This window comes from Drosophila albomicans, chromosome 2R (assembly GCF_009650485.2).
Source record: "Drosophila albomicans strain 15112-1751.03 chromosome 2R, ASM965048v2, whole genome shotgun sequence".
Taxonomy (NCBI): Eukaryota; Metazoa; Arthropoda; class Insecta; order Diptera; family Drosophilidae; genus Drosophila; species Drosophila albomicans.
Window position 1 is genome coordinate 4,126,762 of NC_047631.2, and position 21,391 is coordinate 4,148,152.

Below are 21,391 nucleotides of genomic sequence, written 5' to 3' on the forward strand. Positions count from 1 at the left end.
TACATTTGTATATTAATTTCTCATCAAAATTTAATTACGTTATAACCTTTATAATTCGTTCATGATCTAAATTTCAACTGAAAAAAATTTGCGAAGATAATAATGTATTTACATATATACATATAATATTCGTAGCCGGAATGAAATACTTTCGTTAGATTTCGAATTCGGCTAGAATTTCTCTAACACTCAATTATTATTTATATTATTCAATTTTATCGATCATTCTTCAAATTCATGCACTGCTATCAAACTTATGCTAATTACTTGTGACGATTATTTTGTCAACTGGTCCTAGACGACAGCAAAACAATGCAAAATGTAAATAAACAAAAGGGGGTTTGGGCATTAGGGGGAGTATAACCTTGTTATTGAACTCGCCTGCGATTTTTTCGCAGCATCCAACTAAATGATTGCCTATTAAATGTGCCTTAATGACAACAACAGCCAGAGTAAGAAAACAGGTGACAATATTTTTTCCAACAAAAAAATATGTGATATATAATATTTCATTGGTGCTAATTCAATTAAATTGTTGTGTGTTTATTTACTTTTGAAATTTGCCATGTGTACGTTATTTGTAAATATATTTCACATGCCATTATGTATGTCATTTTAAATGAATAACGCTCATACAACAGATCCCAATTTGCTTAAAGATATGTGCACTTAACAACAACATCGATGTGCAAAGTTAGGTTATGTGCTTAGGACATTTAATATGATTAGCATACGATTATTACTTTTTATTATATTTGAATTCCCTCAAGGGGCATAACTTCCTCGCAGCCATGCGTGCTGCCTGGTTGAGCTCCAGGATGCGGCAAGGGTAGTTCCGTGATATACATACCCCTAGATAATTCTTCAATTTCCTTATTGGCGTCTGAAAAAATGAAATTGATTAAGATACACACAATTAGAAATAACCTCTTACTTTTATAGTTGGGATTCCGGATGAATGTTCTTTGCTTACGTATTTTGATTTTTCTATTGTCATCATGTATTACACTATTTTCACTTTCGCTATAATCCGCCGCTGATTTTCCCGGTGGTATGCATTGCACAGAGTGTGAAGCCGACTCGCAGAATACGGGAAACAACAATACGACCAGTAGCCAAACAACCATTTCAGTTTTAAATAATTTTATACAAATTAATCAACATATAAAAGTTCATCTACAACTTCCACATTTTACGATTTTCCCACGATATAAAGTAACAGCAGCCAAGTTGCTGAATATAATCCGTCATTTTATGAATCTTGACAAATAATGAATATGTACTTAGAAATATTAACTAATTTTATACAACTTTGAATCTTTGTTGCAACAAAGCCAATTTAAAATTGCCTAATTAAATTATCCCATAGTGTTACAGTTGGTTCTGTCAATTTTCTTTGGACAGTGAACTGGTTTTGACGAAAAGAACCTTGAATAAAAGCTAAAAGAGTACAAAAAAATGTAAAAAGTTAATTTTTCAATAACCCATATGATTCGAACATTCGAAAACGTGATTTAAGGGCTTAAACCAAACCAATTGATCATAATTTTGGGCAAAATAATTTGGTAAAAACAACATTTGCAAAACTTTCAATGTCTCCGCTCCAAATTTTTAAAGACTTGGCTTTTAAGAAAAGCCAGATTGGATGGAAACTGCAAGGTGGCATCACTGGTACGATTTCATATCATTTAGCTCTTCATTAATAACGTTTATTGCGCGCTTCATCACTTAGTGTGACCTTTTCAAGTGCATTGTGTATTTGGCATATTTTTATAGTAGTACTATAAAAGCTATATATAACTGTTGCTTACGGTAACCACCCAGAAAATAGAACTCTAAAAGCCATTTGAAATAAGAAATTCAGGTATATATGAATACATTACCTTCAAAACATCGATATTTGCCATATAAACTCGATGTTAAAATCTCGATGCACCAATATTATCGATATTTTTTACACCTTAAATAAATACGTCCACACTTTTATCTATCGCGTCGATTTGCAATTAGTGTGGAATAAATAGTAAAATATATAAATATGCCGCCTACAATAAACTCGGCGGTTAATAGCGCTGCAGAAAAACGACCACAGAGGCAAACGGAGAGAAAGTAAGTACTTTAAAATTGCAAATAGATAAATCTACATACAAATCCAAACTACACCTCAACAAACTTCCAGGTCGGAGATAATTTGCCGCGTCAAATATGGAAATAATTTACCGGATATACCCTTTGACTTGAAGTTCCTGCAATACCCATTCGATAGCAATCGATTTGTGCAGTACAATCCCACATCATTAGAGCGTAACTTCAAATACGATGTGCTAACCGAGCACGATCTTGGAGTCACGGTCGATCTGATCAATCGTGAGCTCTACCAAGCAGATCCTATGTCACAGTTGGATCCTGCAGATGAGAAACTACTCGAGGAAGAGACGCTGACGCCAACAGACTCAGTGCGCTCGCGTCAACATTCGCGCACAGTGTCCTGGTTGCGTAAATCAGAGTACATTTCCACGGAACAGACCCGCTTCCAGCCGCAGAATCTTGAGAACATTGAAGCCAAGGTGGGCTACAATGTGAAGAAGTCGTTGCGCGAGGAAACGCTCTATTTGGATCGCGATGCTCAAATCAAGGCGATCGAAAAGACATTCAGCGACACAAAGAACGACATAACAAAACATTATTCCAAGCCGAATGTAGTTCCAGTGGAAGTACTCCCCATCTTTCCAGATTTCACCAACTGGAAATATCCATGTGCTCAGGTCATATTCGACAGCGATCCCGCACCATTGGGTAAAAATGTGCCTGCTCAATTGGAGGAAATGTCGCAGGCCATGATTCGTGGTGTGATGGACGAAAGTGGCGAGCAGTTTGTCGCCTACTTTTTGCCCACAGAATCGACATTGGAGAAACGACGCAACGACTTTGTCGATGGCGAGCTGTACAAGGATGATGAGGAATACGAGTATAAGATTGCTCGTGAGTACAACTGGAATGTCAAGACAAAGGCATCCAAGGGCTACGAGGAGAACTACTTCTTTGTCATGCGCCCTGATGGCATCTATTACAACGAGTTGGAGACCCGTGTACGCCTGAACAAACGTCGCGTTAAAGTCGGTCAGCAACCAAACAACACCAAGTTGGTACGTATAGTATATGAATTTATATGTAGTATCCTTTGACACCTCATTTGAATCTTTTCTGTTCTTAAGGTGGTTAAACATCGTCCCCTTGATGCTATGGAGCATCGCGTGCAACGCTATCGTGAGCGTCAGCTAGACGTTCCTGGTGAGGAGGAAGAAGAGGAAGAAATGGAAGTGGACACTGAGCAAACACAAACGCAAACTGCACAAGATAAGTCAGCAGGCAATGCCGCCAAATCCAAGACCTCGGAAGATAATGAAACAGCTGCCGGTGGATCAACACCTGCCGCTGATGCCCAAGAGCAGCGTGAACGGCAATCGCGCTCCAGAACTCGCTCGGGTGGTTCGCGTTCTCGTAGCCGCAGTCGCAGTGGCTCCGCCAGCGGTAGTGCAGCGAGCGGTTCACGTAGTCGCAGTCGCTCCAGTTCGGGCAGCGCATCTGGATCACGTGCGAGCAGTCGCTCCAAGTCTGGTTCCCGTTCACCAAGCGGTTCACGCTCGAGGTCTCACACACCAGCAGGCTCCCAGAAGTCACGCAGTCGCAGTGGCTCACGAAGTCGCTCACGATCCAAGTCCAAATCGAAATCAAAATCAAAGTCCCGCAGTCGCAGTCGTTCTGGCTCTCGTTCTGGTTCCGGCTCGCGGTCGCCTTCGCGCTCGAGGAGTGGCTCACCGAGTGGCTCAGGCTCCAGCTCTGGTAGCGGCTCCGATGAAGATTAAATGCAGTAACTCAAACCTTTCTATGATATACATTTAAGAGCAATATACAAAACTGGACACATAAAACAGCAAGTATCAAACTAGTAAAAAAGGGCATCTTTTTTTTTGAATAGTTCTTTCTACGTGGCATCCATCAAAAAGCGGCGAAAAAGCTCCCCATCGGAGCTAGGCTGATCTGTTTGTTGTTGCGGCGAGTAAAGTCGCAGATTCTGCATTTGCTGCAAGGGCGAGTTGCTGCCATCGTAATGCTGCACATTGTTGTCCATAATTACAGGTTGCTGTAGCGGTTGGGGCTGGCGATGGGGTTCCACACCACAAATGCCAAGTTTCTGACAGCTTTCAACGACAATATCATCAATTGTTTGCGATAGCAGTGCCTCATGGTCGCCGCCATTCATGGGAATGCCAATCAATGCTGGACTGGCTGATGAGTTGAGTTGAGTTGCAGGCGCACTGTCAACTACCCCATTGGAGTCCAAAAGTGCTTTGATCAGTTGTTCAGGGGTTTGCTGCGAGTCGTCTGCTGGACCAACAGTGCATTTGTGCGTGCGCAGCGATACCTTATAGCGAAAGGTCTTCAGACACTGCTCACACTTGTACGGCATCACCCCAGTGTGAATTCGCGTGTGCACCAGAAAGGAAACGCGTTGCCGGAAACATTTACCTGCAAACAAGGACTCGATAAATAACGAAACCAAAGGACAAGGGAGACTCGTCTTACCGCAGACTTCACACCTGAAGGGTTTCTCGCCACTGTGGATACGCTGATGATTGTGCAAGGTAGACAGCTCCTTGAAGGCGCGGCCACAGATGCCACAAGCGTGTGGCTTCACCTCACTGTGGTAGAGTAAATGCTTATGGTAGGACTGCTGGAAGGTAAAGGTGCGGGCACAGAACTGACAGGTATACGGCATCTCTCCCGTGTGCAGTCGCTTGTGCTTCTTTAAGAAGTATTTGGTGGTGAAGAGTTTGGCGCACACATCGCACTCCCAATTTTTAGGTGTGCTGCCGTATTCCGCTGTCGGTGCCGCATCTGCCGGAGTCGTGATCTCCTGTTTGAGCATGCAAATGGCTCCACTCAAGGCGTAGGGCTGAGTGCTTGTGCTGCTGTTATTGCTATTGTTGTTGATGTTGTTACTGCTGCTAGGTATAGTCGATGCATTACCATTGCCTGCGGTTGCCTCCTTGTGTCGTATGCGATCGCAAATGCTGATTTTGGGCGTAGGATTGATGGCTTGACCGCCATTGGCACAGCCCATATTGTGGCTGTTGCTGCTGCAGCCAATTGTGTGCAACACCTTAAGGTGCACACGCAGCGAACCCTTCATGCGAAACGTCTTGGAACAGAGATGACACTTATACGGCTCTTGTTGTTGCCCTCCTGCTCCTGCTCCCTGATCCGCGCCATCGCCATTCTCATGCACCAGACGAAAATGAATGTCACGCAACTCATCGTTGCGGAAGTTAAACTCACAGATCTCGCATCTGGCCGGAGGTGTAATTGGCGGGGGCACAACAACAATCGCCTGTTCCACAGCCTTGGCACGTGACTTTTTACCACGCCTCTTCGAGGCAGCGGTGGCAGTCGACGGCGAACTGGTTGCGACACTTGCTGCGGAAGAAGCAGCATCTCGAACAGCTGTAGTTGCTGGTTGAGGTTCTGTTTTGGCGACTGTTTCAGATGTGGATGTCGTCATCAGGCTGGTGTGACTGAACAGATGAATAGTCAGTTTATCGAGGCCTAGGAACAGCTCTTTGCAGTTTGGAAATGGACAAGCCAATGGCCCATTGGCTGCCTTGATCAACCTCTGCTGGAGGGCATCGATGCTATTGAAACTGGGAACCGCACACAATGGACACAGCACTGTCGTGGAACACATTTCGAATGGCAAAATGAAGAGCACTTGCGAATCTCGAACTAATCCTCAGGTGAACCGTATTGACGCGGATGAATTTTGAGTAAGCCCATAGACCATTCTCCTGACCGACAAAAGTTGAAAAGAATTTTTGCTTTTTCACAAAAATTAAATCTAAAAATACTTGCGACGAAAATATTGAAAAATTGTGCCGACGTCGACGAAAGCTACTACGGCAACGATATTGCTCTGCGTGCTCCTCTGGGCGAAACGGAGAATAATGAAATGAAAAATATTACGAGAGAACTGAAAACCGAAATCCAATTTCGAAAATCCGAACAGCGCCTGCCGAAAAAAAATAGAAGCAGCAGCAGCTGTCTGGGTTGTTGGCTCTCTCGGGGCTCTGTTTTGGTATTGTGATCACATAGAGTACTGGGCATCTGCTATGTCTGAAAATTAGATTTCGGAATATCAAAATATCATCTTTAGTCACCTGTTTTTAAAAGACGCATACAATGTAAAGAATATTTGAATAATTATTCATCTTTAATCTATCAACATAACTTAAGATCTCACAATAATACACATTAGTTTCATTAGTCGAGACCCATCAGAAGGGTATTCTGTAGTGCTATCCGACTACATCTCTATTTATACTTAAATATTCGGCGATTTGTTGTGGTCTATTTTTACTGCTCTTATTTTCCAACTGTTTTTCTTTTCGTGTTGTTTCTTGGTGTTTCTGCTTCGAAGTACGATTTGTAAACAGTTTGCTGACCAAACACGTGAGGGGGAATCATCGTCATTCAATGTTCTCAGCATCACAGTCCATTCAGGAAAACAAATATGTGTGTTCTAATATTTTAGTGTATTGGTAGGTGAAATTATTTCTTCTTTTTAACGGGAAAATCGAGAGAGACGACACTAATGCTAGCTGAAGCAGCTTCTCCCTTGCTCAAACTTATATCCGAAATCGAAGAACGTGCGCTGTATCCTACAAGGATAAATGAGGAAATTTAGTAGAGCCAATTCAATGGGATTTTATTCATGTTTACCTTTTACTGAATAGCAATCCAAAGAGGAGTATGAACCCGTCTTTGATGAGATGCAACTGCGAACGGGTTTCAAATGCTGAGGCAATTTCAATCCCTTGCTCAGCATATAGTGAATGATCTGCGGCCCATCCTCATCGCTGTTCGCCATGTCGGACAGCAAGTTCAAGGTCTTGCGGTTACGATTCTCCAGCTCCTGCAGACCTAGATCGCGCTCGAATAACTCAAGATACTCACTGCTAATGGCTTTTTGTCGTATGTCCTTGAGTAGATTTTGTATCTCACGATTGGCTCGATCTATTTTGGATTTCTGCTCCTGCAGCTCTTTGGTTAGTTTCGCCAGCGCTTCAGAGTCTTCCAAGCATTTCTGCTTCTCGGCCTCCAATTGTTTCATCAGCTCCTCCTGTTCCATTTTCTGTTGCTCGTGCTTGACATCGTAACACTCCGCTTTGTGTCGAAGCGACTTCAGCTTTTGTAGCTCATTGCAGTAGTTCTCTTGGACCCGCTTTAGTTCATCTTCGGCACGCTGTTCATCTGTGAGTTTATAATATATGTATATATATAAATAATTTTTAAGAGTTCCTATTGCAGTAATTACTCTTAGAGTTGTCTTCATAAGTTTTCAGATTCTTGCGATAATTGTCGTTGGATTTGTCAAACTGCCTCAGCGTATTTTCCAATGCAATAACCTCCTTCTCAGCCTTCAGGACCTTCTTGTTGAGAGCGTCGCCCTCGTCGGCGAGCAGCTGACGCTCTTGGGCATTCTCCACCTTCAGCTGGGTGGCGGTGATCATGGTGCCATCTTCATTGACGCCCAGCAGCGCCGACGTTATCTCAAAACGAGACCTCATCGCAGAGATGTGCTTCTTGCGATCTCCCAGATCGGCGCGCAATGTACTCAACTCATCGTTGAGATGCTTGCGCTTCAATTGCAGTATATCCTGCTGGCTGCGCAGCTCCACAAAGCGATCATTGATGATCCGCTGAAAGGCCAAGCGATGCTGATTGAGATTAAAGGTGCCCTTGACACAGCTTTCGATGACATTCTGCAGATCACTGCAGCGCATCTTGAGAAGACTTAGCTCCACAATGAACTCGGAGTTCTCGTAGCGATTCATCCGCATGCGTTTTATGGTGCCTTCGCAATAAACCTGAGCCTCCTTGATCTTGAACTTGAAGGTCTCCAACTCCTTGGCATCACTGTTGTACACAATGACCAAGGCATTCATGCTGTAGTTAAGCTTCTTATTCTGTGCCTCCGTAGAGCTGAGGCGACGTTGCAGCTTCGCATAGTTCTGCTCCAGCTGACTGAGTATCTCCTGGTTGCGCTCCTCCAGTTCGGGATCGGCATTCTTGCCCTGCAGCTCGGCCAGACGTCGTTCGCACTGCAGATACTTGAACGACATGTTGTAGTGGATCTCGGTCTGGCGCTTCAGTTCGTTCGTCAGCTGGCGATGGTTGCGATAGACGGCCAACAACGTCGACTGCAGTGCCGAGTTCTGCATAATGATTGTCTTCTCCTCGTCACGCAAGTCGGTTATCTGGCGTTGAGTGCGATAGAGCAGATCGTTGCAGCGTTGCTGTTGCTTGTTCAGTTGGTTCAGAGCTTGCTCCTCACCCTCCATCATCTCGTCAAGGATTTGCAGTCGCTGATTGGCATCGGTTGCCTTATTTTCGATGGCTTTGAGGCGGGCCTCCACCTGGTTGAGCACCTCATCGAAGTTGGCAATTTCTAAGTTCTTTGCATCACGCTGTTGCAGAGTCTTGCGGTTCTCCAGACGCTGGGAGTGCACCATGTTCGATAGATTCTCAAGTTCGTGACGCAGCGCAAGAATCTCGCGCTCCTTAAGCAGCGCTGCATCCGTTAGACGAGCGATCTCATTCTTTAAATCTGAGGTCTCCGAGTTGAGTATCTCGATGGACTGTTCCACCATCTGATTGTTCTCCAGCACGTCGTTGAGCTGCTCATTGGCGTCGCGATAACTGGTCGCCATGCTGATTGCTCGCTCCGTGAGATGCACGCACTCTTCCTCGCCCATTTGTATGTCCATCTCACGCTGTGTCATTTGGTTAACTGCCTGCTTCCATGTGTCCACCATCTGACGACGCTCCAAGTGCGCCGCCCTGTAGAGGCAGGCGGTGCGTTCCAGATTCTTCTCCAGCGTTGTCTGCTCATCATACAGCTGAACGTTCATCTTGCGTCGCTTGTCAATGTCCGCCTGCAGCAGCTGACGCTTTGTGTTGAGGTCTCTCGCCTTTTGCTGGTCATCCTGGTAGTATTTGTCGATCAGCTGGTATCCCTTATTGCCATCTTCCATGGCATCGGCCCAATCAACCAGGCTCGACTTGGCAGTCTTAATGCGCTTCGTCAACTCATCGATCTCACGCTTATTTTTTGTAATTTTGCCTGTAATCGATTCTGTGCAGAGACTAACATATGATTAAAGATAGTTGGGAACTTACGTAGAGTGTGATCAGCATATTCCGTATACTCAGCCAGTTCTTTTTGATTCAAGCGCAGATCCTCCTTCAGTTTGTTGCGCTCTAAGATAACCAGCTGAGTTCGATGCGCTTCCTTGATTACATCGTTCTTAACAGAGCTGAAAAATGTCTAAAGGCAACGGAAGAGATCTCATTAAGTAGGTCTTCTATAGAGAACGGGTACTCACAATGTTCTGCTGCAATGTGGCCTCAATGTTCCGCTTGTGTCGCTCAATCGCCTTGTCGCGCTCATCCAGAGCGCGGATCCTTTGCTGTAGTTCAAATTTCTCGGCTCGCATGCCAACCATTTCGTGGAGGATGGCCAGATTCTCAGCATTAGCCATGGGTATGTCCGCTTCCACCGCCCAACCCATGGAGCGCATAGCCTCCAGCTTGAACTCGTCCAGCGACGAGCTCTTCATGTCGTCCGTTTTATTCATTTTGTGATTGGGATTGAGGAACTTCGAATTGCAGTTCTCCCAGCGTCATCAAGCATACGTTTAAATGTATCGAATTCGATGTATATTTAATTCAACTTTTGGATGACGTGTTTCAAATGTGTATTCAAATAAACAATCCGATTTATTATCTATGGCAACCTGATTGATACCTTTTTCCCCGGCACCTTGACAACATCAAACGGTTTCTTTGTATTATGCCGGTAAAAAAACAAACAAACCGAGATATATACACAACTTACTCAATTTGTTTTGAAACTCAATTACAATTTTATAATTAATAATAATAATAATAATTTTGTAACAGACATGATTAGGCATCTGCTACATGGATAATTTACAGTTATCAGTAGAAGTACTGTAAATCAAGTATTTGAGTTTGAGTAAAATCCAATGAACAACAGAAAATCTTATTTGCAGGTCTTTCTAAACTATGTTACATTAAATCTGAAGAATTAGCTCTGTAGCTTTTGAAAATGTGATAATCTATTATTATTTCTTTAAATCTGATGCGTAAAAATTCGGCATCTAAACTTACAAAACTGAAGACTTCAATAGTATATTTTATTCGAATATGTGTATATATAAATTAGGATACATTTTAAGGTTCAGAAAGTAGGAAAGAGTAAACTCATAAGTTATTTTAATCTTAATATTTAATCTCTTGTTATTAAAAGTTCTAATACACACCCAGCGTCAAAAAAACATATTCACCTCAAAAATTTAAGATCTTTTGCAAACTCTATGCAGGCATTTCCCTAAATGCTGTTTTACGGACAATTTTTTTCCGGGTCCCCCTAAATGTTTGTCGCATAGCTTAGACATTTCACGAGCTCAGTTGATAAAAAAATCTTTCTCTAGAATTTATTGTTTAAGTCACATTTCAAAGTATGCCTAAAAGAAAGCAGTTCATTATCCGGGAGAAGGTGAAAACAAGAAAGAAAGCTGAGATACCCGCTACCCATTTTTAAAAAAGCAATATATTTTGCGGTATTATTCTCAAAATATACCAAATATACTACAAAATACTAAAAATATACCAAATGATTTATATGGTATATCGATATAGTACCGCATTCAAAATGGGAAAAATTTGAAACAAACTTGATCTGCGTGCAAACATAACAAATGCTGTCGACAAAAAATTATAGCTCTATCTATTATAGTCTCTGAGATCTAGATGTTCATACGGACAGACGGACAGACACACAGACGGACAGATGGACATGGCTAAATCGTCTCGGCTGTTGACGCTGATCATGAATATACATATATACCCGACGGGGTCGGGCACAAAGTTATAATACCCTTCTACCCTTTGGGTAGCGGCTTTAATTATTTTATTTGCTGAACAAAATGTACGTTGTAATAAAATATAACATGAAACTGGTAAAGTGGAAAGGAAGCAAGGCAAGGTGTTATCAAGAGAAGGCACCTGCAGGATCGTAGCTGAGATAGCATCTGAGGTAGGGAAACAATTTGAATGCATGTTTCGGCCAAACGTCGTTTAAGTGAAGTGGGTTTCATGGCAAGCCACTCCAAAAAAAAAAAGAATGACGTACAAAACCGGCGAATCTGTGCTTCAAATAAACAAATTTTAGTGATTCCGAATAGTTATGATTGATTGTTCAAGTCTCTTCTGGTGTATCTAGCTGCAGCTCATCCAAAGGCAAAGTTTCTCTGCATGGCCATGATTGCAAAGTTCCGAATTGATCTATTTCTTGAAGAATTACAACTTGAAGAGCAGAGCAAAGAATTTAGCGTGTCCATGATTACTTACGCTCCAGTCGAGTTGCTGGAAGAATTCTTGATGACTCTCGTACTTCAGCCACCACGAGTGAATGGTCTGTGTCAGCAGATCCTCGTTAGGCTTCGTGTAAGTAATCACCGTCAAGTTTTGTCTACTTTCTGTAAAGGCATTTGTATTGTGTCAGACATCCCGCAGCTTCACAAAGCGATGCACATTCAGCGCCGCCAAGCTGGTTAGCTCTAAAGCACAGTGGCCACACGTCTGGCTGGACCATAATCGATTGCGTCTTATATTATGAACAGCCAATATGTGCAGCGTCTCGTTAATGTTAATGAGGAGGGACACAGATGTCGTTCGGCACATTGCAGACCAGGTCTATAGAGACAATATTCAATATAGTGAAAATATTTTGGCAGCCAATATGCTTCACGCCGGGGGCACTCAAGCCCTTCTGACAGTAGTTGCTCTGGCCGTGGACCATAGCCAGAATCGATGTTAAGCCGATTCGAAAAAGTCACAGTATTTTCGAAAGAAGAAAAATGATTCAAGCAGATCCCATGTTGAGGCTTATATACTTTTAAATTCGATTTGATTTCAATTGTGTGCTGCCAGCTACATATATTTACATTCCTGGATTATACAATTTGATGTTATCTGTAATAGCCTAGTCGTCTTCTATTTGTTGTTATCAGGTAGGGTCCTTTACAAGTGGATTGCATATTATCCAATTCTCGATTTCTCTAAAATAACTATTCTTATTCTTATTCAGCTATTTAAATAACGCAAAATCGAACAACTAAATAAAAAGACTTGCAGACATTAATTGTCGTATTTTTTTCTCTTCAGTTTTATTTGCATTTGATGTTGTTGTTGTTGTCGCTGCTGTTGGTTTCATTTGTTATTGTAAAGCAATTGTTGCTGTGTTTATGTTGTAACTATTTTGTAATTATAATGATAATTTTAAACACTAGATTTTATTCAATTTAATTTGTATTGATATCTTGATGCATTTTATAATCTTTTGTTGTTTCTCATAATATTAATCGTTATCATCATTGGGATCATAAATCAATCAGTACTGCAGAAGTCAATAATCGGTCGTAGATTTCATTATTCAATTCTTTAGATCGATTACGCAATTCGATTTATTAGTTTTGTTTAAACGAAAACACAAAGTTAATAATCGTTAAATACAATTACAATTACAGTTTATGTATATGTGTACGTGTATATATGTAAATATTTATATGTACGTATTTATGTATAGATATAGTTTGTATGAAAATGTGAACTAAACGCTAGAGTCAACTTCAATCTGTCCATTTTTGTTTGACGATTTTAATTGAATTTTCCATTAGATCAATTTCATCAGTTGTATTTGATTTACTTTCGCTTTCGTTCCACACTCTATGTTTATGTTTACTTTTCTTTATTTTATTTTATATTTGTGGCTTTTTTGCTATGATAGATTAACACAGCTTGCAGAATATTTGCTTTAGAGGCATGGTAGATACACAATCAATTATTCATTAAATTGTATAATTATTTTATATTTATATATATATGTATATGTATAGATTTTATTTCTATTATTAATTTTAATTTTTTCAAGGGTGGGCGTTCTTATTTCATTTATTTTTCCATTATCATCTGAATTTAATCTATTTCTACATATATAAGATTAGAGGAGAAATTGCCGCGTTGTTCTCATTTCCTCAGCTTCTAAGCGTTTCCATCAGTTACAGATATAAATATTATGCTCATACATAATGCTTATGCTTTTCCAACAAAAAACTTAATGAAATTTCAAAAAAAATAAAAAACAAATCATTTGTAACTATAGGCGAATTATAAGCCAACTTGAATTTTTCAGAACTAAATAAAGAACAATGGGGGTTTTGCTAGCAGCTCTTGCTTTAGCTTCTACGCCGCCTCTTTCTATATAGTTTTTGTTTTCAGCGATGTACTAATTATTTTATTCAATAGCATTTTCAATTCTTGATCTTTTGTAGTATGAACACTATATATATTATTAATATATATAAATACATATCTATATATAGTTTTTATATAAGTGGGAGTGACGCGACCAACACATAAGTTATGCAATTTGAGAATGTTACAAAATATATTTGCTATATATCGAAATTTGGCCAGTTGACTGTGGGATTGGGTGCGGCGGTTAAAGAGAAAGATTGATGATAAATTGCATAGGATAAGTTAAGCACTAGAATTGATTGCATAAGTGATTGTTGTTGTTTTACTCCTGTTGTTGTTGCTGATATTGCGGTTTGATTGGGTTTATCCTGCTATCCGGCAAAATGATGAGCGTGTGTGTGTTGGGTGTGCGTGCGTGTTTACGCAAATCCCCCATCTATATACATATCATATATATAGTATAGATACATTGGATTGAGTAGGATATAGAAAAGGCTTGTTTTGTATGTCTTGAATATGAATTAAAGTTTTCTTATTGTTGTGGATTTGTTTTCCCATGTGGTTTGCTTGTTGCATGTTTCATCCTCATGTCTTGCTTGCTGTCCTTCTTAAGATAGATGGAACGACATGCTGCCTTCGTTGGCAGCCACTTTCAGTTTCTGCCGCATCACATCGCGATTGGAGTAGTCCGGCAACTTTAGATAGTTGACACAGGTCATCACAGATGGTAGATAATCATTGGGATTCTGATTCCCATCCAACGTCTTGCGCACAATGGTTAGAGGCGGGGTGAGTGCCTTGAATCCCCCAGTCGGCAGACGCGGTGATCCAGTCACGAACTGCAAAAATGCGCGCTGCTCATCACGATTGTATGAGGCGAGAATCTCATACAAATATTGTATGGCCTGAGATTCCTGATGGAAGCCGTGATCAGTGCGGCAGCTGTCCTGCAGCATTTTGAGATCCCAGCGTTGATGCTGTTCGCTGCCCGAACCGCAAAAGACGCACTCCAGCTCCTCTGGATAGAACATGCGCAAACGTTGTATGGGGAAAATTGAATCGAAACCTGTCATCGAAATTAAAAAGAATTAATAAATCCTGAAAGGAAAACCATTGTGTTTATATAGCAGCTTACCCTCTCGCAGAGCCTCGAATTGTTTTTGCACGCCCTCGATGAGAAACCAGTAAGTGACCAACGAAATGTATTTATGGAGATTGTGCACGGTAACGGGCGTATCCCGTCCGCCACGGCATAGTTCAATATTGGCATGTCCTGGTAGCACAAAGTCCAGCCCCAAGTCAGCTATTGGACAACCATCCAAGTCCAGTTGCTCAATCTGTATAGCAATGACGATAATGATTAGATTTGTTCAAAAATGTGTAGATAGAGCGTTCGCCTACCTTCTCGCTTTTCTCTATGGAATTTAAATTAGCATCGGATTCAATGTCCTCGCGCTGTCGCACCATATCTTGTAGTCGCACCAAAGTGCTTTGTACCTCGGGTGCCACACGCAACAAATCAGCCAGGCCAATTGAGTGCTCCTCGCTGACCAGCCAGCGATAGAAGGGTAATGAGAACGGCAAGTCCAACTAAAAACAAAAGAATGTTGTTTAAAACGTCAAGCTCAAAATTAAGACTGTAGAAGAATACACTTACCATGCGGCTATCCATCACCGCCTTGGCCATAAACTTGCCCAGGAATTTGAATTTCGATTTGGCTTTGGTCATCTGTGGCAACTTGGAGGATTTGCCCAACGGCAGCGGGAATAAACCGTGTGCAGTGTGCACATAGCTAACCATTGAGGTGGCTGTGGCAATTGTTGTTCCCATTGGTGTCGTCGTTGTGACTGTGGTTGTTGTTGTCTGTTGGTCGAGCACTTGCGATGCGTTTGCTGTTGTTGTGCTGCCGCCGTCGGTGGCAGCCATATCACTATACTGCTGTGCAATGATCATATTTAAAGCGTTATCATTAGTTCCTGCACTGGTAGAGCTGTGCTCCGCCTGGTGCTGCTGTTGCTGTTGGTTGCGCAGGGCATTGCTGCGACTGCTCGAGCGGGTCAAATGTGCGGTGGCTGTTGTGGTGGTGGTGCTGCTAACCAGAGTAGTTGCTGCAGTTGCCACTTCGCTGGTTGCTTCAGACGCATCCTCAATGTGCAGCATTGCGCTAGATGACTTGACAACATCCGCAATATTGGATGAATTGTGGCGATAACTGTCACTGCCATTCCAGAGTCCAAGATCAGTGCGCTGCAATTCAGCCGAGACGAGAGCATAAAACTCCAAAGTGGGTCCCAGTCCAGTGCCCACTTCATTCTCGTACTGAATCTCGAGCAGAGCCTTCGAGTTGCCGAAGTCCTGGAGTATGTGTTCCGCCTGCTTGAGCAGTTCGGCACGTGAAATAGCCCGCTTGCGTCTGTCGAGACGTGGAGCAACACGCTCCGATGATTCGGCTGCATTCAGATCTGGTGTTGTGTCTAAAAGGCGTTGTAGAGCACGATCCCGATCAAAGCTGGTCGCATAGAAGAGCAAATGTCGCGTCTCGAATGGGAAGAGGAAGGGACAAGCCATGCCAATCTGAGGCAGCCATTGTGGTAGATTGCCAGTCATAATGACCAGTGGGTCCTGCAGCTGTCGATTCGCCTTTGCCGTGATCTTCGGATGTACAAACTCAGACTGGGGAATAATATTCTGGCGCACAACGCAACCGTAGAGATGCTCCCAGTGACGATTGAGGGCGTGTATGACTCGCAACATGCAAAGGGCATCCAATGAAGCATCCTGCACAGTTACCACATCGGGGGGCAAACAGCTGCTCAGGAACTGTTTCAGTGGCGACAATAAAGCTGGAGCGATGCCCTCGTGCCAGAGCTCCGTCTTTTTGCGCATGAATTTACTACTAGATTTGTGCGATTTTTTGCCACCACTCGATGTGGCTGCCGAGGACGATGAGGAGCATGATGAGGTAGCCACGTGGGATGAACTGGACGTGTTGCTGCCACTACTGGCCTTGTGCTGGCCATGAACCTGGTTATTGCTGCTGCTGCTGCAAGAGCTGTTCGCTCCGGAGCCAATGCCCTCCTCTTCCACTGGACGATAGTAAATAGTATGCTGTTGCACCCAAATGCTGCTGTTGCCTGTTAGGAACGCAGATGAAATCGATTAACTTGAGGATGGATCAGTTAAAGTTAATAGCTTACCTAAAAGCATCTCGGATTCGTTGTCCGTTTCGTGTTGCTCATTGACCAGCGGCGAGAACTGTTTGACAGCCTGATAGACGGTCATGTTATAGGGGAGCACATGCTCCCCAATGAGGAATTGTAGCTTGTGCTTGAAACCCGACTGTGTCATTACAACAGCAGCCACATTGTCATCCATATCCTCTTCGCTGTCATCATCAGAGTCGGCGCGAATGCCACCATAGCCGCGCACCACCAGATATCGTTCGATTGCCTGGACCATAGCCAAGGGATCGATCTTAACGGTGCCGCCCTTCCATTGACGCAGATTGCTGCACTGTGGATGCCGCTGCAAGTTGCACTAAAATGATGGAATACAATGTAAAGAAACGTTCTTCAATTCAAGAGCAAGATGGGAAAAACATACCTTCAATTGATGCGTATTGAAGAACCGCAGAGCACTTTGATTGGACCGACCACCTGGACCAGCTTGGAAATCATGCACCTTGACAGGAAATTGCTCCAATTGTGTGACGCAAGCATTCAGCTTGGCCACAAATGCGCCATACGCCAGCGGCTCAATGGTTGGCAATTGTCCAACATTCTGGAGCAACGGCTCCAACGGCAGTCCGGCAAAAACGTGCATAAAGCTGCGCAGACGAGCATCGCGATCCACCAGACCCGACTCGCTGGTCATATAGTTGAGCATTGCTTTGATGAGACCCGAATGGTTCACTTCAAATGGTGATATGTCGCTTTCCAGCAGGATTGTCTTCAGCTCAAGCAGCGCATCCAGACAGTCGTGATAACTTCCGTTTAGCTTGAGCAAAATGCTCGACAGCCGCTCCAGTACACTGGTACTCGCCAGCGACGTGGTAGCTGATGCAGCCGATGCTGACGACCCCAAGCCAGAGCCACCAGCGCCAGTGCCCGTTCCGCAGTTGCTGTCACTGTCTCGCTTACTGCGGCGTGCCTCCTGCTCCGTGTAGCGCTTAACAAAATCAATGGCCTGTTCTCGCACCCATTGGCGGGCACGCTCGCGATTTGCGGCCGCAATGAGATTGGCATGCGAAATGCTCTTGCTGATGCTTGCGGCAACTGCTGCGGCATTCATGCCAGCAGCACCGCCGTGCTGTGATCCTGCGTAGGCCAAGCCAGCTGAGGTGCTGCAAGCTCCTCCACTGCTGCTGCTGCCGCTGTTGTCTTTGGTCAGTCCGTGATGCGACGAAGACTGTTGTTGCTGCTGATGGTGATGATGATGCGCCGTTTGCCGGCCCCAACGTGCCGGATTAAGCGATGCCAGAAACGATGATTTCGTTGAGGAGCCGCTCGCATTGTTTGTGTTGCCGGCGCTGAAACGCGACTTGGAATTGCTCGACCCTGATCCTGAGCCAGAGCTGGGTGTGTTGCGACCGCCAGTGTTGCTACCGAGACCTGTTAAAAAAGCAAAAAGACAAATGAATATATATGCAAATTGTGAACTGTTGTTGCACTCACTTGTGGCACGGCTGAGCAGCTCGTGCATCGCTGAACTAGCCGAGCTAGCAGCAGCCACAGCTGCTGCGGAGTCCTCTTGTCGCGACTTGGCGCGTCCGCTGCTTTGCGACTTGCGCTTGGGCGGCGCCTTACGCTTCAGCATGTCCGTCATCTTGTGCTGCAACGCCGATGACGAGCAATTGTTACTGCCACTGCCGCTGTTGTTGTTTGCCGCCGCTGCACTGGTTGATGCCACAATCAAATTCTGCTGCTGCTGTTGATAACTAGCGACTCCTTGGGAGCTATTGTAGATGACTTGCGTCGACAGCTGTTGCTGCTGCTGTTGACCACCGCTGCCCGTTGGCACCAGTTCCAGTTGTGCTGCCGGCAAAGGCGCCGCCGGTTGTTGAAAGTTTAGATACTGGCGTGGATCAGTGGCTGATGTGGCAGCAACAAAATACGCTGCTGGGGCTGATCCTGCACCTGCTCCTCCCGCTGCTGTTGCCGCTGAGGCGGACGACGAGGGCGCCGAGCTGCTGTAATTATAGCCAGTGCCATCAGCAGCTGATGCAGACGAACTCTGCTGCTGCTTGGGCACTGCATTGGCACTGGCGGTGAGCGCATTCATGGCATGCGAGAAACTCTTGACGCTGTACGATTGATGCTTGGAGCTGCTGGGCGTGCCACTGGCACTGCTCGAGCCTGTTGACGGAGCTGTGACATTGTCCATGAAGAAGGGATTCACTTGCAAGCTATTCGCCGAAGCGGGTGCACTCTGTGAGCCACCTGCATTGGTTGTGGGCGTGGCCAGCTGACTGCCACTGGTGCTCAGTGGCTTGGGTGATGGATTGGCGCAAATGGGATTGCTGGGATCGGTCAACTGGGTGAACTGATAAATGACGCCTTCGCGTCTGAAGTGTGTGCCAAAGACATCAGGCAGCTGGCGCATCAATATCTCGGCCATTTGGAGAGCGCCCACAACGATGCGCAAGTCATTGCTGCCCAGCATGCCGGCAATGTGACTCGATACCAACTGATACTTAAGCACCTGACGCAGCAACTCCGGGGTCGCATAGTAGACCATGCGCAGCAGGGCGCGCAGGCACTTATAACGCACATTGGGACCAGCTGACGAGCTGTATACCTCGTAGAGTACATTGAAAATGTTCTTAATAAAATCAGCAGCCAAGCCGCGCTCCTCCTTCAAGCAGGCGATGCGCGCATCCAATGAGGGACGACGTTTGGCTTGGTTTGCATTACTGTTGGCAGAGTTGGCGCTGGAGCTAGTGATATTGTTGTTGTTGTTGCTGCTGGAGCCGCTTGCTGCGGCCGAAGTAGAAGCCGAAGCACCGGTTGTGCTTAAATCCTGTCCGGCAGCAGCGGGCGCCACATAATTGGGATTGAGCTTGCGCTGCACAAACCTTGTGGTGCCGGTGTCTTCGTTGATCTGTTGCATGGCATGGAAATCGACGGTATATGTGCGTCCCAAAGTGCTCAAGTTGATCTCATCCTCGCTGCTCTGATGCGCAGCCTCAATAAGACGCGAATCGATGGTGGAATAGTTGTGCCAGGCTCCGCGATCATCGCGCCATTGCCACTGCACCTGATCCTGTGTATTGAGCGTGGGTCGATCCAGCAGCGCATCTACGGCAAATATGCCATCCAGCGGCAGACGCGGCATCAGTTCGCCAATGAGGCAAGTCAACTCCAGAAGCTCCAATGGCGGACGAGTCACCAGTTCCACATGAGTGGCACTTGCAGCCGCCGGCTCTGCGTTGCCCGTCAACAAGTATAGCAATGTAGCGGCAATATCGTTGCGCAGCAATGAGATAGCCAGGTCGGGGCAGGCGGCGCACATTAGGCTCAGCATGCGAACGACGTTGGTAAAGGTGCCGGTGTTGAGAATGGCAGGCGTCACCACCAGCAGTTGCTGGCAATTCTTGAGTAGATCAGGGCTTGCAATCTGCTGTAATCGTTTGCCGTCGTGTGGGAAACTCTCGACGAGGCGCCAAAAGGCGGTGCAGACGCTGTCCACACACTTTTTGTCCGGCTGCGAGAGCAATCGGGCCAGCTGCGGTAAACTGTCGGACACAAAATGAAACTCCTCGGAGTGCATGTTCTGGCAGCAGTTGGCGGTGATGGACAAAGCAGCTCGTTGCGCTACAATCGAGAAGAAGTCCAGATAAGTGAGGCAAGCGCTGATGCCGTTTGCCTGCAGTATGGCCTTGTTGTGGCGACGGGACAGTATCTCTAATGCGGTCAGACTCTGCTCAGCCACGTCCATGCACTGGATGACCTGCAGCTTCTCGAGGAATACGGGCACAGCTTCTACCACCGTTCCAGCAGAACGGGGCAACGCCTCCAGCATGTAGGCCAGGGCGCGGCACGCATTGTTCATGATATCGAAGTTGTGCTCCATACGCAGCAGTTGAATCAGTGCCGGCACAACCTGCTTCACCGGGAAGCCGGCCAGCGTATCCTCATTGCCCATAACCAGCATTTGACACATCTCGATGGCAGCTTGGAGCTGCTGGCTCTCGTCATGCGATTGCAAGCCCTGCAACAGCTGATTTGCCTTCGATGTGCTGCTGTTGCCAATGGTGCGATGGAGTATGTGCGTCATTCGTGGTCCCAATGCCCCAAACAGATGCGGTGGCAGACCGCGTGCCTCAAGCAGCGCCTGCAGTCGTCCCACCTCGCTGTCATCGCTCTCTGTATCCGCTGCTGCAGCGGCGGCGGCAGCTGCGTTTACTGCAGCGGCACCAGTGGCCGCCGCTGCAGCCGTTTGCTGTGCAGCAGCAGCAGCCAATTGGGTTGATGATGTGGTAGTCACATTGCTGCCGCCACTAGCCGAGGCACTCTGGTTGCTGTTGCTGCTGCTGCCACCGCTAGCGGTGCTGCTGCTGGTTGCGCCCACCGCGCTGCTAATGTTCACGTTAACTGCCGAGTCCCGTGCGGCGCTCAATGCCGCCGCGACAATGCTGAGATTTGCTGAATTGGAACCTAAAGAAGAGCAAAAAAAACAAACGAAAAAGTCGTGATTAATTTTGCATTGCTGTAATTGTAATTGTGTAAAATTTAATTTTTTCGATATATACACAAAATATAAACGTACAAAGTGTACAAATACAAGAAAATAGTGTGTGTGTGTGTGAGACAAAGAGATAAGAGAGAAAGAGCAGCTGACAACAACAAAGACGAAAAGAAAAAAACAAATAATAATCGATAATCGAGAATAGAAGAGTACGATGACATGTAACAGTGCCGTTGTTATCGATAGTTGTTGGGTTAGTTATGGCAAATTAAAAACTGAAACTGTCTGATTGCTGCCACTTGC

The 21,391-nt window shown here is 44.9% G+C and overlaps 5 protein-coding genes across 12 annotated transcripts in view; 1 reads left to right on the top strand and 4 right to left on the bottom strand.

Annotated features, from left to right (window-relative positions):
- Positions 1-522: 522 nt before the first annotated feature.
- Positions 523-1,280, bottom strand: LOC117575068 (uncharacterized). Of its 2 annotated transcripts, none has more exons than XM_052006693.1 (2): positions 974-1,280; positions 523-883 (listed from the first exon to the last, which is right to left on the bottom strand). In XM_052006693.1, the coding sequence occupies exons 1-2, from the start codon at positions 1,125-1,127 to the stop codon at positions 750-752; spliced, it is 288 nt and encodes a 95-aa protein (XP_051862653.1). In that variant the 5' UTR covers positions 1,128-1,280; the 3' UTR covers positions 523-749. The 2 variants fall into 2 exon arrangements, with proteins under 2 accessions (XP_051862653.1, XP_034115047.1); XM_034259156.2 differs by having other exon boundaries at positions 935-1,273.
- A 684-nt stretch (positions 1,281-1,964) lies between these two features.
- On the top strand, positions 1,965-3,893 carry LOC117575067 (RNA polymerase II-associated factor 1 homolog). The gene is made up of 3 exons (XM_034259155.2): positions 1,965-2,109; positions 2,180-3,146; positions 3,216-3,893. Exons 1-3 carry the CDS (start codon positions 2,039-2,041, stop codon positions 3,864-3,866), a joined length of 1,689 nt encoding a protein of 562 aa, XP_034115046.1. The 5' UTR covers positions 1,965-2,038; the 3' UTR covers positions 3,867-3,893.
- Positions 3,894-3,914: 21 nt separating this feature from the next.
- Positions 3,915-6,001, bottom strand: LOC117575065 (zinc finger protein 43). 2 transcript variants are annotated; one of them, XM_034259154.2, is made up of 3 exons: positions 5,907-5,991; positions 4,588-5,846; positions 3,915-4,530 (listed from the first exon to the last, which is right to left on the bottom strand). In XM_034259154.2, the coding sequence occupies exons 2-3, from the start codon at positions 5,744-5,746 to the stop codon at positions 3,986-3,988; spliced, it is 1,704 nt and encodes a 567-aa protein (XP_034115045.1). In that variant the 5' UTR covers positions 5,747-5,846; positions 5,907-5,991; the 3' UTR covers positions 3,915-3,985. The 2 variants fall into 2 exon arrangements, with proteins under 2 accessions (XP_034115045.1, XP_051862652.1); XM_052006692.1 differs by having other exon boundaries at positions 4,588-6,001.
- Positions 6,002-6,249: 248 nt separating this feature from the next.
- On the bottom strand, positions 6,250-9,830 carry LOC117575582 (coiled-coil domain-containing protein 39). Its single transcript, XM_034259848.2, has 5 exons — positions 9,444-9,830; positions 9,238-9,385; positions 7,373-9,181; positions 6,778-7,308; positions 6,250-6,716 (listed from the first exon to the last, which is right to left on the bottom strand). The coding sequence occupies exons 1-5, from the start codon at positions 9,693-9,695 to the stop codon at positions 6,607-6,609; spliced, it is 2,850 nt and encodes a 949-aa protein (XP_034115739.2). The 5' UTR covers positions 9,696-9,830; the 3' UTR covers positions 6,250-6,606.
- Positions 9,831-12,282: 2,452 nt separating this feature from the next.
- LOC117575552 (E3 ubiquitin-protein ligase TRIP12) overlaps positions 12,283-21,391 on the bottom strand; it is a 28,531-nt gene continuing 19,422 nt past the window's right edge. For all 6 annotated transcript variants that reach the window (XM_052007914.1, XM_052007917.1, XM_052007916.1 and 3 more), the window contains 7 exons: positions 18,076-21,057; positions 17,006-18,012; positions 16,600-16,939; positions 15,059-16,536; positions 14,803-14,991; positions 14,537-14,738; positions 12,283-14,467 (listed from right to left, as the gene is read on the bottom strand). In XM_052007914.1, the coding sequence (XP_051863874.1) occupies positions 14,010-14,467; positions 14,537-14,738; positions 14,803-14,991; positions 15,059-16,536; positions 16,600-16,939; positions 17,006-18,012; positions 18,076-21,057 (6,656 nt within the window). In that variant the 3' untranslated portion in view covers positions 12,283-14,009. The remainder of the gene's footprint in view (positions 14,468-14,536; positions 14,739-14,802; positions 14,992-15,058; positions 16,537-16,599; positions 16,940-17,005; positions 18,013-18,075; positions 21,058-21,391) is intronic.

Coding starts and splice junctions, on each gene's coding strand:
- LOC117575067 (XM_034259155.2), top strand. CDS start 2,039: ATGCCGCCTACAATAAACTCGGCGGTTAATAGCGCTGCAGAAAAACGA. Junction 2,110..2,179: donor CAGAGGCAAACGGAGAGAAA/GTAAGTACTTTA, acceptor ACAAACTTCCAG/GTCGGAGATAATTTGCCGCG. Junction 3,147..3,215: donor AACCAAACAACACCAAGTTG/GTACGTATAGTA, acceptor TCTGTTCTTAAG/GTGGTTAAACATCGTCCCCT.
- LOC117575065 (XM_052006692.1), bottom strand. CDS start 5,746: ATGTGTTCCACGACAGTGCTGTGTCCATTGTGTGCGGTTCCCAGTTTC. Junction 4,531..4,587: donor CTTCAGGTGTGAAGTCTGCG/GTAAGACGAGTC, acceptor CCTTGTTTGCAG/GTAAATGTTTCCGGCAACGC.
- LOC117575582 (XM_034259848.2), bottom strand. CDS start 9,695: ATGAATAAAACGGACGACATGAAGAGCTCGTCGCTGGACGAGTTCAAG. Junction 7,309..7,372: donor TTATGAAGACAACTCTAAGA/GTAATTACTGCA, acceptor ATAAACTCACAG/ATGAACAGCGTGCCGAAGAT. Junction 6,717..6,777: donor GGATTGCTATTCAGTAAAAG/GTAAACATGAAT, acceptor TTATCCTTGTAG/GATACAGCGCACGTTCTTCG.
- LOC117575068 (XM_034259156.2), bottom strand. CDS start 1,127: ATGGTTGTTTGGCTACTGGTCGTATTGTTGTTTCCCGTATTCTGCGAG. Junction 884..934: donor CCGGAATCCCAACTATAAAA/GTAAGAGGTTAT, acceptor TCATTTTTTCAG/ACGCCAATAAGGAAATTGAA.